Source organism: Elephas maximus, chromosome 8 (genome assembly GCF_024166365.1).
Source record: "Elephas maximus indicus isolate mEleMax1 chromosome 8, mEleMax1 primary haplotype, whole genome shotgun sequence".
NCBI classification, from domain to species: Eukaryota; Metazoa; Chordata; class Mammalia; order Proboscidea; family Elephantidae; genus Elephas; species Elephas maximus.
Window position 1 is genome coordinate 1,675,876 of NC_064826.1, and position 17,119 is coordinate 1,692,994.

At 49.6% G+C, this 17,119-nt stretch overlaps 1 protein-coding gene across 1 annotated transcript in view; it reads right to left on the minus strand.

Annotated features, from left to right (window-relative positions):
* CNTNAP2 (contactin associated protein 2) overlaps window positions 1-17,119 on the minus strand; it is a 2,020,907-nt gene that overhangs the window by 89,958 nt on the left and 1,913,830 nt on the right. The window contains exon 22 of the mRNA XM_049894552.1: window positions 3,948-4,041. Coding sequence (XP_049750509.1) covers window positions 3,948-4,041 — 94 coding nt within the window. The remainder of the gene's footprint in view (window positions 1-3,947; window positions 4,042-17,119) is intronic.

The window sequence follows — 17,119 nt, forward strand, 5'->3', positions numbered from 1 at the left end:
TGGAGATCCTTCTTCCGTTAAGGTTACAGCCAAGTACCACTCCTGAACATTTTGATGGAAGATTCTGTGGGAGAATCCTGATCAAAAGGAGGGAAGTGCAGAACAGAATTCCAAAGTCTCATGGACCCCAGGCTTTCTGGAGCCATGGAGGATGGATGAAGCCCTGAAACTACTCCCCTGAGATAATCTTTAAACTTTAAACCAAATATACTCCCTGAAGTCTTCTTAAAACCAAACAATAATTTAGCTTAACTAGTAAAAACGTTTGCCTTGAGCGTTGTGCTCTTTTAAGAACTATCTACATGGGATCAAATTGACAAGAGCCACTAGAAAAATTAGAGAGGAAACTTAGGGGGCAGTGAGTTTATGATAATGGGGGAGGAACAACTCAGAAAAGGAAGGAGAGAACGGTTGCACAACTTGTGGAATGTAATCCATGTCACTGCACTGTACATGTAGAAACTGTCGAATTGGTGTATGTTTTGCTGTGTATATTCTCAACAACGATAAAATAAATAAAATTTTAGAAGGAAAAAAGATTACAGCCAAGAAAAACCTATGGAACAGTTCTACTCTGTAACACATGGGGTCACCACGAGTTGGAATCGACTTGATGGCAGTCAAGAGCAACAACAGTGTGTTTAAAACAGCTAACGTGAGTGGAGCAGCGCCAGCATCTGACAAAGGTCGTTACTCTCAGGGTTGGGTACTTCCGAAGAAGCTATGAGCTCGGCAGTAACAGAGCCCACAACCAGACATTCACCGTGCATGGTGTGTGTGTCCCTACGGATCTGGCAGCTGCAAATAGATTAATCAGAACAAAAAAGGACAAAAAGCTCCACCCTCAGGGAGCAAACCATGGTGAGGTAGGTGTTTACTTTCCCCCTTTTACAGCTGAGAGACCACAGCTCTGGGAGGTTAAAGTGAGGAGCCCAAGATTTCAATGTGAACCTGGAGTCATATGTGACCAGCTCTGCCTGATCCCAAAGCCTGCCTGTTTTCCACCCCATTGCTATTGAAGCCCTGATTTTAGGAAAAACCAGGGGTGCGGATTTTGGAACCTCCTTATGGCTACTGTAGCTCACCTCTGTGCTGAGTTTTGATTGGGTTAGCATCAACGCCCAAGCCCTCCCTCTCTGCAGTACGTATCTGTAGTATGTTCCTTCTGTTTCTCTCCCTGTTTATTAATTCAACAAGTTCTCACTGAGCACTTGCTCCTTGCAAAGTGTTGAGGATACACACAAACTCTGAGATGCTCTCCTGGTCTGCGGGAGCTCGTGTATAGAGGGGGTGAGCCAGCCCTGCAGAGTCAGTGAGGCCAGGAGCTCAGCAGAGGCCCAGGCCACTCCTGTCCAGGTGGCCATCTCTACCCCAGGATCCTGGACTTCCTCACGGTGTTTGCACATTCTTCACACAGTGCACCGCCTTACACGTAGGGGGTTTACGTGCACAGAAAACTCAGGCTGCAACACTTGTAAGTCTGAGGTCCACATTCCCCTTGCAGCTTGGCACAGATGTGCGCACAGTAGGTTTTGGCTTCAGGGCATTGCTTTTACCATGCTAATTATTTATTCACAGCCTCGAAGGTCCCTGTCGTGCTGACATTATAGTTTCCCTGAGATGTGAATTTAATCACATGAACCAGAGACTGTACTTAAGAATGAGGGGACCTGCAAGGCAGCCAACACCCCTGTCAAAAGTTGACATAGTGCATTTCACAAAGTGATGGAGCCCATTGTTTCCAATCTGCTCAGGGTTGATGTTAATTTAGGAATAACAGTATCGTCCTATACCGTTTGTTGTGATGGGATCGTTGCAGCCCTGACTGAACATTTCCAGTTAAACTTGGCTGAATTGTGGGAATACATACGACGGCGCGTGGCTCTCACCGATGTCTCAGGATGGATGCCTGGTGAAGGCCAAGGCTCCCTCCACCAAACAGCCACTTCCTGGTGCCAGCTAACAGCATCACTCTCCTTTCAGTGGCAACTTTTCTTTTGGAGTGGGACCCTAACAGCAAGTTCTTCTGGTCTACCCAAGACTGTGGCTGCTGGTCAGGGAGATCTAGCTTCCCAGCTCTGCCTCACCATGTGCTATCTGAGTGACCTTTGGCAAATTAACCTCCTCAGCTTCAGTTTCCTCATCTGCAAAGTGGAGTGACAATCACAGGTCCTGTTACATTAGGCTGTTGGGACATTCAGCTGATCCTACACATGTGAAACATTTACCACAAAGCCTAAAACAAAGTGTTGTTGTTGTTGTCAGCTGCTGTCCAGTCAGCCCCTGACTCACGGGGACCCATGCACAAGGGAACAAGATGCTGTCCAGTCCTGTGCCATCCCCACAGTTGCTTACAGATCAGATCCTTATGATCCATAGGGTTTCCACTGGCTGATTTTCAGAAGTTGACTGACAGGCCTTTCTTCCTAGTCCGTCGGTCTGGAAGCTCCGCTGAAACCCGTTCAGCATCGTAGCAACACGCAGGCCTCCGTTGACAGACAGGTGGCGGCTGCGCGTGAGGCGCGTTGGCAGGAATTGAACCTGAGGCTCCTGGTGGAAGGCGAGAGTTCTACCAATGAACCACCACCGACCCCCTAAAAGCACATGGTCAGTAAATTTTAGCCCTCATCCTCTGTCCCGTTCCACGAGTGGAGGAAGCCATCAGTACTCCCTGCTGCCGTATTTATGGAAGGTGTGGTCTTTCCTCGGGGCCTCAGGCACAACTCTGCCTGCCCTGTCTTCCAGACCCCTTGCTCACCAGTATGGCTGGTGTGTTCCTGGTTCTAAGCCCAGGAATGCTTTCTGCTCACGGCCACTCCCTGGTCCACCTCAGCCCTCATCTGCATCTTTTGCCCAGACCTGCCTCTTCTGTCTTTCTCTGTTTAGTTCTAACTTACCGGTCATAGGGATCACAGCACAGCCGTGAAGAGCAAGACTGAAGCGTTTTGGTTCTGCCACTTATTGGCTAGGTGACCCCGGGCAAGTTATTTACCCTCTTACTGCCTCTGTTTTCTCATCTGTGAAATGGAGGTAATAATCTGATCACCTCAAGGAATTGCTATGAAGATTAAATGAGTAAATACATCTCAAGTGCTTAAAGTGGGGGCTGGTTCAGTAAGTGTGGGTTGTTATTTTTCCTGGGTGTCTCATTCTCCAGTCCTCGTCACCTGGCCCCCCCATCTTTTGACCTTTATTGCCATTCTGATCACCACTTCCCACCAGACAGTGACCCCTCCCCAGCCCCATGTTGCCCTCCATCTTACGCTTTCTGTTTTGGGTTCTCAGTACACATTTTCAGAGGAAGAGACATTCGTGTTGCCTGCCCATTAAGCCTGTAAAAGTACGTAACAGATCACATCCGCATTTAGTCCCCTGGAGAAGACGGACATGGTGACTTCTAAATTCACGCTTGGGAGGGAGTTGTGTCAGATTTCCTAACTCCCATTTGCCTTCTAATTTGCAGACAATATCAGGTAGCTTTCTCGAAAGTGAGAGGAAGAGAGAACAATTTATGTGCTTAGAGAAAGAGAAAGTTAATTTGAACATTGCCAGCCGGTGCCCACTTTAACAGCCCAATGAACTCCAAGTACAAAGAGAAGCTGGAGCAGATCACTGGCTTAACTTGTTCCCTGGGCCATCGCAGGCACCCAATAACAGTGGTTCTTGCCATCACCAACCAGCACACCAATCACTCTTACAATGCTTCCCACGGGTGAACCAGCAACTTTCATGTGTTACCTGAGCAATTAACCCCAAAGATGATTTAATAACGCGTGTCTCGCATCACTGAGAAGAATGGCACAGCCTGTCTTGTCCCAGAACACATTCTTGACCGTCCCAGTGGAAGACATAGACCCAGAAATTCCAAATCGAAATTCATGCCCCCCCCCATGTGATTCTTATACATAATGCATGCTTAACTCATACCTCAAGAACCAAATTCTTACCTATGACTTTTCCTAGAAAGAGGGACTTTGGGGAATTGAACAGGGTGTCGGATGAACTTGGCAGATGGTAACTCTCCCGAGGGTAGTGGTCAAGCTGCAGGAGGAAAACAAGAGACACGTTTAAAAGAAAGTTCTTATCCTTCCTTGGAATCACCTTACGTGTGTGTGTGCGTGCGCGCGCGTGTGTGTGTGTGTGCGCACGCACGTACATCACTCTTTGGACCCTGGTTTCTGGCTATCTTTTTGCCTTCGTGGTGGCTGAGATTCCAGCCTGGGAAATGGGGGTCCCTGTACCCCTGCTGGAGTGATCTGAAAACAGCTTGAACGCAGTGAACAAGACGCTTATGACTCGTTCTCCAGCTTCTGTGCGCTTCCAGCCAGATCAAGATCTTAGCTCCTAGTAATGGAGTAAAATCTGCTTGATCCATTCTCTGCACCGACCTCTGAGGCCGAAAAAGCCAAGTGAATTTTCTTTAGGATCCTCTCACTTCCCTGTTTCTTTCCCCTTTGGTGCTCTGTTTACAGAGCAATATTGATCCTCAACCGTACACACACATGGGCACACACACGTGCACACACACAGTTTTCAAATGCTGAGATTCAAAACACATAGTTCTCTTGCTGTCACAGCGAGGGTGACTCCCGGTCCCGCCCCAGGGCAGGGGTGGTTAGAGCTCAGAGGGACTAGTTCTTTAGGGCATGGGGTGAGCTGGACGCAGAAGGGGGAGTGGGGGGCGAAATCCCTCCCAGATCATGGCCTTCAGAGCAATGCGCGTCCCTGAACAGAGAGCAAGTGAGGGCTCCCCAGAACCAGAGGGCTCCTCGGTCCCCACGAGGGTGCTCCCGCCTCTGTTCTTAGATGTGTTTTCACAGTTGAAGGGTCTGGTGGTGTCTCCCAAACTGTGCACCCACAGAGTGCCCGGTGCTTTTTGTGTCTTCTGTGAGAAAACTATTTGTCACCACGCTCCCTTCTGAAAAAAAAAAAAACTTTCTGAAGTGAGGTTTAATACCTGCTCAGGTGTGCAGGAGGAAAGGTGGGTCGCTGAGAACCCTGAGCACCTGTCTCCGTGGGGATGGCGCCCGTGTTTGGCAGAAGGAAGACACCGGCTCCGGCAGGCTGTTGCAGCAGCAGCGCAGGCATTGGCCCACAGACACACCTGAGCCCGGGCTGCACTGCACCTGACCAGGCAACAGCCAGCAGGTGGGCAAAGAGGTGGAAATCAGGAAGCAGCCGGTCCCTGGGGAAGGGGGCCGAGGAGAGTGCAGGCAAGGGGCTAGCCCTTCCCCAGTGACAGAACTCCCTGCTCTGATGAGCAGTCAGGGATCGTCAAGGACGATCCACAGCCCAGTCCTGAACCTGCGAGCTGCAAGCACGGAGGTGACTGGACAGCCAGGGCCAAGAGCCTAAGAGCCAGCAGCCTCAGGGGTGCAGAGCTGCCCTGGAGAGCCGCTCACTGCTGCACGGTATTCACCCAGCCAGGGGTGTCTGCAGCCCTGTAGCTGGGAGGCCACGGCCCATTTCATCACAGCAAGCTCTTGGCATTTCCAGCAGTTTGCCACAGTGCCCACTGATCATTAGCAGCACACTCATGCCGGCCAGAGAATCTCAGGGATTTTAAAGGCTGCCCTGTCTTTTCCGCTACCGGTTAGCGAGCTGCTTTGGCGCCACCTGGAGGCGCACCGGGGTAACTGCCGCCCCTCTATCGCTCTCTCACCCAGGGTCAAAGCGATGGCCACATGGCTCCACGGCGCCCCCAGCGGCGACTTTCCTAAACAACTTTATAATTGAAGATGTTTTATTGAGGGCTGTTAAAAACGGAGGCCGACAATAAACGCTAATTACAGAAAATCTAATCATAAAGATTTTCAGGTAAAACCACCCTGTGATAATTGACGTCAGTGTTTTAGGTATATTCTTTCAATCTTTACAACGATGTCATGGGACCCAACTACGCATCCTGTTTGCGTTAGTTTTTTTTCACTTAATGATTTATGAATCTCTTTCTGTGTCAAGAAATGTACAACTAAACCATCGCTTATAATGGATGACTAGTGCTGTGGACTGAATTGCATTCCTCCAAGACATCCAATGAAACACTGGTGGCTTCGTGGTTAAGAGCTCAGGCTGCTAACCAAAGGCAGGCAGTTTGAATCCACCAGGCACTCCCTCAAAACCCTATGGGGCAGTCTTAGAGGGTTGCTATGCGTCCGAATTGGCTCGACGGCAATGGGTATAAGACATCCGAATTCCTAACCCCTATTCCTGTGAACATGACCTTGTTTGGAAACAGAGTCTTTGAAGATGTTATCAGTTAATGGCTTGAGGTCACACCGGAGCAGGGTGGGTCCTCATCCCATCTGAGTGGTGTCCTATAGAAGAGACACAGAGACACAGACAGGGAGGGAAGACGCCATGTGAGGATGGAGGCAGAGACTGGAGTGAAGCAGCCCCAGGCCGAGGATAGCAAGGACTCTGGCCATCACCAGAAGCTGGAAGACAGCGTCCAACGAATTCTCCCTCAGAGCCTCAGAAGGGATCAACATGGCTGACACCCTGATCGGGGACTCCCAGCCTCCAGAACTGTGAGACAGTGAACTTCTCTTCTTGTAAGCCACCCAGTTTATGGTACTTTGTTTCCACAGCCTGGGAAACTGAGACAGGGGTGTGTGTATGGGGCACCTACTTGGAGTGACAGTGAGGCCGGTCTCAAGAGGGTATTTATGGTGGGACCCTCAGGAGGAGAAGGTTCATCCCTGAGACCAGCAGGGAGATGAGCACTCCAAGCTTTGGGAGAGCTCGAGGGGGTGGGTCCTGGGGGGCCTGGAACCCTGTGGCTGGGGCTGACTGAGGCCGAGATGGAATCGGGAAGACCGGGGAGGACAGCACCTTCTAGGAGGATGGAGTGTGTTCTGGCTGCAGGGGGAGCCATCCAAGGGCTTAAATGGGGTGGGACATCTAACAGAGTATGGGCGTCATCGGCTGCTTGTGGAGAACAGGCTGAGGGAGCAGAAGAGAGAACACCTGGGAGGCGGCTGCTGAGGTTCAGGCGAACCGCAGGGTGGCCTGGAGGGGGTCTGGGCACAGGGTGGGGAGAAGTGGGCATTCGGAGTGTGGGAGTGAGGGAGAGGGCTCCTGCCTGGAGCGTCTGGGGCTGGATGGAAGAAAACACCCAATACCAGACAGCAGCTGCTTCTGGGAAAATGAAAAAGAAGGCTTAAGGAAATGTTTGCACCTGCGGCTTGTCCTCCGAGGGGGCATATGTGTGTGTATGTGTTTGGGGGGTGGCGGGGGGGGGGGAACATTTAAAATACGTGTAATGAAAAGAGGAGTGGTTAAAAAAGAAATGGCAAAGCTTTGCTTTTCTCCACTTGCAATTCATTTTCACATGTTTCGAGAGGTAGTGAACTAATTTAAATGCTATATACAAATGGTTAGAAACTCTTTATTGAATAATTCAACCTTTCTCTCAAAGCTGAGATGTCACCTTTATCAAATTCTAACTTTATGCATCTCTTTTTGTGTGTCTTTGGTGGTTTTTTTTTTAATCCATTACTCCCTTCCCCTTTTTTGTTGTACTTTAGGTGAAGGTTTACAAAGCGTATTAGTTTCTCACTAAACAATTAATACACATATTGTTTTGTGACGTTGGTTGCCAACCCTATGACATGTCAACACTCTCCCCTTCTTGGGTTCTTCTTGGCTTTTCCATCACCAGCTTTCCTGTCCCCTCCTGCCTTCTCATCCTTGCCCCTGAGCTTGTGTTTCCATTTAGTCTTGTTTTGTGTCTTTGGGTTTTTTATTCTGTTTTACAGGTCTGTGAATTTCTGCCCTAAAGGCAGTCCCTAGCTTCAAAATATGTTTTAATATGTAACAAGACAAAGTTTTGGCTTTTGTTGTTGCTGGATATTAGTCCTCACGTTTCTTGTTAAATTTATCTGAGATGTTTCATCTTTTTGTTTGTGATTGTGACTTGGATGTTTTTACTGCAGTCCGGCTAATTACGGCTCATGTGCATCGTTGAACTTACTAGCTCTAGCTGTTTCTCGGTTGGTGCTCTTAGGTTTTCCCGCAGGCAACCATAACACGCACAAATAGTAATCATTTTGTCTCCCCTTTCTAATATTTATTTGTCTTTTTATGTTACAAGAACAATATCACAGCAGTGTTGGATGGCGACACCCTCGACTTCTCCTTGGCTTGAGAGGGTCACCTTCTACGTCAGTGCGAAGAGGCCTGGGGTCTCAGTAGGGTGTCTTCATCTGGGGGAGGGGGTGGTCTTCTCTTTATCAGGTTACGGTATCAGGGTCATGTCAGCTTAGCAAAGTGAGCTGCGTCTTAGTTTCTTAGTGCTGCTATAACAGGAATACCTCAAGTGGTGGCTTTGAAGAACAGGAGGCTGGAAGCCCAAATTTAGGACGCGGACTCTAGGGCAAGGCTTGCTCTCTCACCCTGGGGAAGGCCCTTGTCTCTTCCATGGTTCCTTGGAGATCTCCACTTGGCAACAATCTTCCCATCTGTACTTTCTGCTTCTGTGCTCAATCTGCTCCTTTTATATCCCAAAAGCAATTGGCTTAACTCACACCCTACACTGACAGGCCCTTGTTTACATAACAAAGAAAACCCTATCCCCAAGTGGGATTATAGTCACAGGTATAGGATCAAAAAAACTAAACCCACTGCTGTTGAGTCCATTCTGACTCACAGTGACCCTATAGGACAGAGCAGAACTGCCCCATAGGGTTTCCAAGGCCTTAAATCTTTATGGAAGCAGACTGCCACATCTTTTTCCTAAGAAGTGGCTGGTGGTTTCGAACCACTGACCTTTCTGTTAGCAGCCGAGTACTTAACCACTGGGCCACCAGGGCTCCTTTTCCACAGGTATAGGGGTTAGGATTACAACACATATTTTGGGGGGACACAATTCAATCTATTATATTTGGTAAGCTTTTTACCTTCATCTCAACATTAAAAACTATAGGAAACAATGACCCTTGAAATCCCATACCACCTGGTCCTAAATCCATCCCCTGTGAGCTGCCCAGCTCCATCCCACAGCACCTCCTGGGCTTTTGTCTCCGGGTCAGCTCCCTGCAGCCATGTCACTTCTGCTCCTGGTCCTTCACCACCTTTGTGCTCATTCACTTCAGACTCTACGATGTCCAGGGTCCCACCTCCAGGCCTAACCGGTAGCTTTCGATGCCCCAGATTGGTGCTCAGGGTGCCGTCCCTGTGGGGTGTCCTCCACTCACTACTCACCCTGCCTGTGGCCACGTCCACTCACGCCCACCTCCCCTTTCACCTGGGCTGGAGGGACTGTCCTCTGCTTTCTCCCTGGAGTCCTGGGTCTCCAGCTCTCTTATGCGTAGGAATTGAATCAAATCAAATTGTCAGGGAAGTGCAGATTCTGACTCAGCAGGTCTGGAGGGGGGCCTGAGAGTCTGCATTTCTAACAAGCTGGTGGGGGGCGGGTTGCTGCTGCCCTGGGACCATGCTCCGAGAGGTTGGCCTAGGGGTGTCTTCCCCGACCTGTCTGACTTCAGAGTGTGGAGAGTCACAGCAGCAATGAGTCACTTGATGGTTGGATTGGGCTTTGCTTTCCTTAATAAGCTGTAAGCTCCAGGGCCCAGGGACATTGCAGGAAGAAGGGGCTTCAGGAAAGTTCAGTGGAGTCTGCTCCAGATGCAGGCCCAGAATGTGGACCCTGTCCCTGTGCAGCCCCATGGGGCCCATCTGCTCCAAAGACTCCCGCTTCCATGGGCTCCCTGGCCCCCCAGCAGTCTACACACTGGTCACCGACCTTGCTTCCCGTCTGTAGTCTGGAGGGGCCCTTGCCTGACCAGTGCCTCCAGGCTAGCTCCAGCCCGGCCCAGCACCTCTCTGCTCTCCGGTGGGCTGACCTCACCTCCTCCAAGGGGGCCTGGACCCTCTCAGCCTGCCTGTGTGTGGGGGGATCTCCCAAAGCCCAGGTGCCACCTCGAGTTCCCTAATATCTGATTTGTTGTTGTTAGCTGCCATCCAGCACGCCCCGAATCACAGTGGCCCTGTGCACAATGGAACAAAACGCTGCTGGTCCTGCGCCACCCCATGTCGGGTGTGGATTGGACCCTCATGAGCCAGCGGGTTTCCACTGGCTGATTTTCAGAAGGCGATCACCAGGCCTTTCTTCCTAGTCTGTCTCAGCCTGGAAGCTCTGTTGAAGCCTGTTCAGTATCATAGCAACACACAAGCTTCCACCGACAGAAAGGGGGTGGCTGCACATGAGGTGTATTAGCTGAGACTCGAACCCAGGTTTCCCGCGTGGAAGGTGAGAATTCTGCCCCTGAACTGCGCTGCCACGCTGGCAGTCCTAACCCAGGTACCCTGATACGAAGACAAAACAGTGATCTGAGAGTTACAGTCCTCTGACCAAGCCAATGAAGCCCTGGTGGCGCAGTGGTTAAGTGCTACATCTGATAACGAAAAGGTCGGCAGTTCAAATCCACCAACAGCTCCTTGAAAACCTACGGGGCAGTTCTACTCTGTCCTATAGGGTCGCTATGAGTTGGAATCGACTCGATGGCGACAGGTTTTCACCAAGCCGAAATCCCTACTAGGAGAAGGGGAAGATTGGCTCTAAACTGGACAGGGCAGGCAGCCTCAGGCTGGAGAGCACGGACCGCCCAGGACAGCGTTTGCCCAGCTCTGCCACCCACTTCCAGTCAGGCCCTGGCGCTTGCGTGGTGAATCCACCATTCCAAGGGACTTCTGTAGGGTCCGGCAAGCTCTGTGCTGTGCTTTGGTGGGTGGCACTTCTCTGGCAGCTCGAGGTGACATAATGGAGGCTTAATACAATTAAGGACCATGACTCTTCGACCCCCGGACAGCCACAAGGGTGCCGATTCATTTAACATCCACGTTAAGTCGTCAGCAGCATGCTGGCCAGGCTGGGCCTCATGTCCACTCGAGGCTGAGCACCTAGCGTCCCTCAGGTATTATGTGACAACTTCAGCTCTTTTCCACCCTGAGCCACGGTTTAACGGGATTTCACTGACCTGTTTGTGTTTTGGGATGAAATGGAGAAGCTAGAGAATGAAGACTCAACTCGTATGGGTTATTTCAGACCAATGGGGAGGCCTGGGCCTCCTCTTTGCCCCTTTGGAGTGACCCAAAGGTCAGGTTCACTGTAAGACGGTATTTCTGGGGTTCTAGCCAAGGGCCTGAGATGTCTTACTTTCTTTCCTAATCTCCAGTTCTGGGCAGGATTCCGTGGGTAGTGCAAATGGTTACCACGCTCCACTGCTAACCTTAGGTTGGAGGTTGAATCCACTCAGAAGCAATGACCCAGGACTCGAAATGCAAACACATGGAATGCCTGTGGCCAGAGCCAGCTTTGCCCTTTGAGGAAGCTCCCGTGGGGGAGGGGGTGGCAGGAGGGAGGACCCGATAGAGGAGCAAACTGGGCTCCAGTGTCACAAAGTCATCCGACTCAAGATGCCAGGTGGTGCAAATGGGCAATGTGCTTGGCTGCTACTTTAAAGACTGGAAGTTTGAGTTCGACAGCCGTACCTCAGAAGAAAGGCCTGGTGATCTACTTCTGAAAATGCAGCCATTGAAAACCCTGTGGAGCATGGTTCCGCTGTAGCACATGAGGTCGCCCTGAGCTGCTGTAGCACATGCGGTCGCCCTGAGCTGGAGTCGACTCGGCAGCTACCAACTGGCTGGATTGGTTAATACTTGGAATTAGCCCAGAGGTATTGAATTTAGAACATACCACCTTGGTGAAGGTTTTTATTCCAAGTTGAATCTCAAGGCTCACCATGAGTATGGGCCAGTGTGAAGACATGTGCGAGAGATAGCCATCAGCTCAGTCCTACTCCTGACCCACACTTTCCAGGCTGGAGGCTCCCACAGAGTCAGAGAAGAGGGAGTCTGAGGAGCAGAGACCGTGCCTTCTCCCTGTCTTGGTTCCCCTTCCACATGAGGCCTCAGGCATCACGCTGGACTGGAACCAAGCAGGACTTACAGCCTGGAGGACAAACACATCCGAAGGCTCCCGCCCCTCCCACCTCCAGTCACTTTATTCCCATCACGGGGGTGGGGGGGTAGAAGGGGGAGTAGGCTAAGCTTAGATGGGAGAGAGAGATGTGAGATGGAGTTGTGATGGGTCTGGCCAGGCAGAGCTGCACCCTGTTTTCTACCCCCTGGCTGGACACATCTGCCCCCTTTGCTGTTCCATCCCTGGGGCTGGTATAATGCCCGGCACAGCGCAGACCTGACAGGCCAATGTCAAACTAAGGGACGAAGCAGGTGGGGGGCGGGGCCCGGTGTCAGGGCCAAAGAACAGCTTTGGCCATATCTCTCTCAGCAGCGTTGTCTAGTCAGTCACCCTGTCAACTTATTATCCACATGAAGAAGGTCTGTTCCACTTCAGGTGACCCACGTGACACGGGCCTCTACCACCTCAGGTGACCCATGTGACAAGGGCCTGTACCACCTCAGGTGACCCATGTGACATAGGCCTGTTGCACCTCAGGAGACTCACATGATGGGAGCCTGTTCCCACTCAGGTGACCCACGTGATGAAGGCCTGTTCCACCTCAGGTGACCCATGTGATGAAGGTCTGTTCCATCTCAGGTGACCCACGTGACACGGGCATGTACTGCCTCAGGTGACCCATGTGACACGGGCCTGTACACCTCAGGTGACCCACGTGATGACGGCTTGTTCCACCTCAGGTGACCCACGTGACACGGGCATGTACTGCCTCAGGTGACCCATGTGACACAGGCCTGTACACCTCAGGTGACCCACGTGATGACGGCTTGTTCCACCTCAGATGACCCACACGATGACGGCCTGTTCCACCTCAGGTGACCCATGTGATAAAGGTCTGTTCCACCTCAGGTGACCCACGTAATGAAGGCCTGTTCCACCTCAGGTGACCCACACAATGACGGCTTGTTCCACCTCAGGTGACCCAAGTGATGAAGGCCTGTTCCACCTCAGGTGACCCATGTGATGAAGGCCTGTTCCACCTCAGGTGACTCACGTGATGAAGGCCTGTTCCACCTCAGGTGATCCATGTGACATAGGCCTGTTGCACCTCAGGAGACTCACATGATGGGAGCCTGTTCCCACTCAGGTGACCCACGTGATGAAGGCCTGTTCCACCTCAGGTGACCCACATGATGAAGGCCTGTTCCACCTCAGGCGACCCACACGATGAAGGCCTGGTCCACCTCAGGTGACCCATGTGATGAAAGCCTGTTCCACCCCAGGTGCTGCAGCAGTGTCCCAGGGCTGTTATAACTAAGTAGCACAGATGGGGTGGGGGAGGGAGGGGAGGCTTAAAGCCACAGGAATCAATTGTCTTGCAGTTCTGGAGGCTGGTAGCCCCAGATCAGGGTGTCAGCAGGGCCATGTTCTCTCTGGAGGCTCTAGGGGAAGATCCTTCCTTGTCTCTTCCAGCTCCTGTTACCCCCAGCATTCCTGGGCTGTAGCAGCATCATCCATTCTCTGCCTCAGTCCTCACGTGGTGTCTTTGCTCTGTGTGTTCTCCTCTTTTATACAACATCACTCATATTGGATTAGGGTCCACTCCACTGCAGTGTGACCTCATGCTAACTTAACTAATTACATCTGCAAAGACCTTATTTCCAAACAAGTTCACGTTCATAGATACAAGACATGGAGATTTCAACATATCTTTGATGTTACTAGGTGCCGTCGAACTGGTTCCAACTCATAGTGACCCTATAGGGCAGAGCAGAACTGCCCCATAGGGTTTCCAAGGAGCAGCTGGTAGATTTGAACTGCTGACCTTTTGGTTACCAGCCGAGCTCTTAATCATTACGCCCCCAGGGCTCCAAACATATCTTTAGGGGACGCAATTCAACCCATAACAGGTGCTCACTAAACATTCATTAAATGAGTTACCACTGGTTGACCCACGCTGGTATGCATGTGTCTCTGTGTGTCTGTGTTCCAGAAATGCCTGTGGCTTGTGAAATGAAGGATTCGAGAGACAGATCTTTCTTTGCTGTAAACATACATTATTTCTCCTTCAGAGATGTCAGGTTTCTTGACAGCTTCCTGGGCCATTTGAAAATAAGAGGTAGTCTAAGTTTTTGGCCTTGCTGTGGTCATGCAATTAGAAAACAGATCTGCTCTTAAGGTCTACTGCAATTAAAATCCTGGAGTATTGATGCAATTAAAACCATTAGCAAACCCATGAGCTGATTTATGTTTTATATGAAAAATTTCTCAAAATAGTAAAAAAAAAAGAAAAAAAATTGTGCTTCAAATGTTGGTACTAGGAGACAAACTTTCTTTAGTGTAGTGCTCCACCTACCGGAAAAACAGTGAATACTATTTAAAAAAATTCTTTTTAAGGAAAACTAATTCTGTATCCATAAATCTGTGTAATATCTACAAACATCTGTGAATGGGAGGAGAAATATTCAGCACCAATGGCCCAGACACTATAAAATGGTTTCAAAGAATCTAGTCAAAAAATTTGGGACTTTTAGGTGTCTGTATTTGGTTAATACATGAGAATTTAGAAAACAGTTACAAAAGCGTTAAAAATCAACGTCTGAACCAGTATCTAGTGATTATAGTTCAAATTTCCTTCCGAGTTCTGGTATGAGAGTAACTCATGGTTTTTATATATTTTTATGTTTAAAGTCACTTTTAAAGCCACCAACTTTGTTCTGTGTAAGAACACTTTAAAACTGAGGAGCTTGGCTGACCGAAGTTGTTTGTCAAGTCTGAATCAAAATTCCCCTTTGCCCAAGACTCCTGCCTCTGCTTTCAGAGAGCGTGCATGCACCCCCGGCCAACAACAGAGTAGTCATGTTTGCTTAAGTTTCTCCAAGAAGAGTATGGCAAGGATGACCTGTTCTTGTGAACTAATGTTAATGTAGATTGTTACCAGAAAAATGCTTACTTGGCTTGTCTCCAGGAAGTTTATGATGGAAAGTAGATTAACTGACATTGTGAAAGATTTACTTACAACATTTTGTAAACTCAAGCCCTCATATATTAAAAAAAAAAAACAAAAACCCACTCTTTTCCAACATTGGAGCATTTAATCATTTCTCATAGAATGCTGCCCAGTTTGAACTGTCTATTCCCTCAGTAAAACTCTTGCTTTTCTCCTTACAGAGTTCATGTTAACTTATACTCTTTGATAATTCATAACACATAGTGAATGGTTTAGGTAATAATTTATTATTATATTAAGCATCAATTACTTCACTTGATGCAGCATATTTTCCCTTAAGAGCTCAAAGCAGTGGAAGGGTGGGTAGATAGACTACTAGGCAGGAGGTACTGTTATCATCCTGGACCTGGAAGGGCACGGGGAGGTGCTATGGATAGAGTCATGTGATCCAAAAAGATATGTCAAAGTCCTAACCCCTGCAACAGTGAATGTGACCTTGTGGGGATGTAGGGTTTTCCTTGCAGATGTTATCTGTTGACAAGGTCTTATGGGAGTAGGGTGGGACTTAACCCCTTCTGAGCAGCATTTTATAAATAAGAAGGACAGACATGGAAACATAGTTACATAGGGTAAGACGACATGGGAGCATCCATCTACAAGCCAGAAATGCCAAGAGATGCCCAGCGGCTGTAGAAGCAGAAAGGGACAAGAAAGAGTCTTCTCCTAGAGCTGACACAGAGAGAGAGAGAATATAAGTCTGTGGAATCTCAGAATTTAGACTTCTAGCCTCCAGAACTGTGAGATGAATAATTTCCATTCTTTAAAGCCACCCACATTGTGGTATTTTGTTATGGCAGCTCTAGGAGACCGTTATGGCTTGAATTGTGTTCCCCAAAGAAACATGGAAGTCCTAACCCCTGCACCTGTGAGTGTGACCTTGCCTGGAAATAGGGGGGTTCTTTTGTTATGTTAATGAGGCCACACCAGAGTAGGGTGAGTGCTAAACCCAATCCCTGCTGAGTGGTGTCTTATAAAGACAGGAGAATAGACACAAACGCACCACACACCATGTGAGGATCCTTTAGAAGCAAAGAAACGCCAGGGATCACCAGGAAAAAAAAAAAAAACAAAAACCCAGTGCCGTTGAGTCGATTCCGACTCATGTGACCCTCTGGGACAGACTAGAACTGCCCCGCAGAGTTTCCAAGGAGTACCTGGCGGATTTGAACTGCCGACCCTTGGGTTAGCAGCTGTAGCACTTAACCACTACGCCACCAGCATTCCCGGATCACCAGTAGACACCACAAACCAGGAGAGAGGGCCCCAGAAGGAATCTAGAAGGCTGAGACCCTAATATGGACTTTTAGACCCCAGAACCATGAGAAAATTAAATTCTGTTCTTAAAGCCACCCGCTTGTGGTATTTTTTGTTATGGCAGCATTGGGTAACTAGGACAGAGACTAAGGCAGGAGGGAATGGTGTGACTGGCTGTGGCGGGGGCCAGCTGACAGGAGCTGTGGTGGTGGGCAGGGGGCAGAGCCCCAGCCAGGCAGTGAGGATGCAGGCTGAGGTGGGGACAACGCAGACCTGGCCTCTCTCCTCTCGCCCTCCACTCTCCTGCCAGCACCCCACTGGCTTAGCCTAACCAGACACCACAGGCAGGGGAACCCAAAGGGCTGGTGTCTCGAGGCAGAGAAGAGTGAGAATGGTGGGTGTGGGGCCAATGGAGAGAAACTGGCACCCGCTGGATGGGAGAAAACCCCCGAATATATGTCTTGTGAGAGAAATCTGAAGTAACATTGTGGGTTTATTCATCCAACATATCCTTACTGAGTACCTACATGTGCCTTGCACTATTCTAGGTACTTGTGACACATTGGTGAACTCAACACAATGAAAATCCCTGCCCTCATGTGGCCGCCTTTCCAGTACGGGGAGACACACACACACACACACACACTCATACACACACACACTCATACACATTCACACATACGCACTCATACACAGTAAATGATAGAACATGTTAGAAGGGAATAAATACTGAGCCCCTCCCCCAAATTAGAGCAAAGTAGAGGGATACGGTGTGAGGAGAGGGGTCAGGCTGGGATCTTAAATAAGGAGGTCACGGTAGCCTCATTGAGAAAGGAAATTTGAGCAAAGACTTGAAGAGAGTGAGGACATTGTCCTCTCAGCTATCTGGGAAAGAGTGCTCCAGGCAGAGGGACAGCCAGTGGAAATCCCCC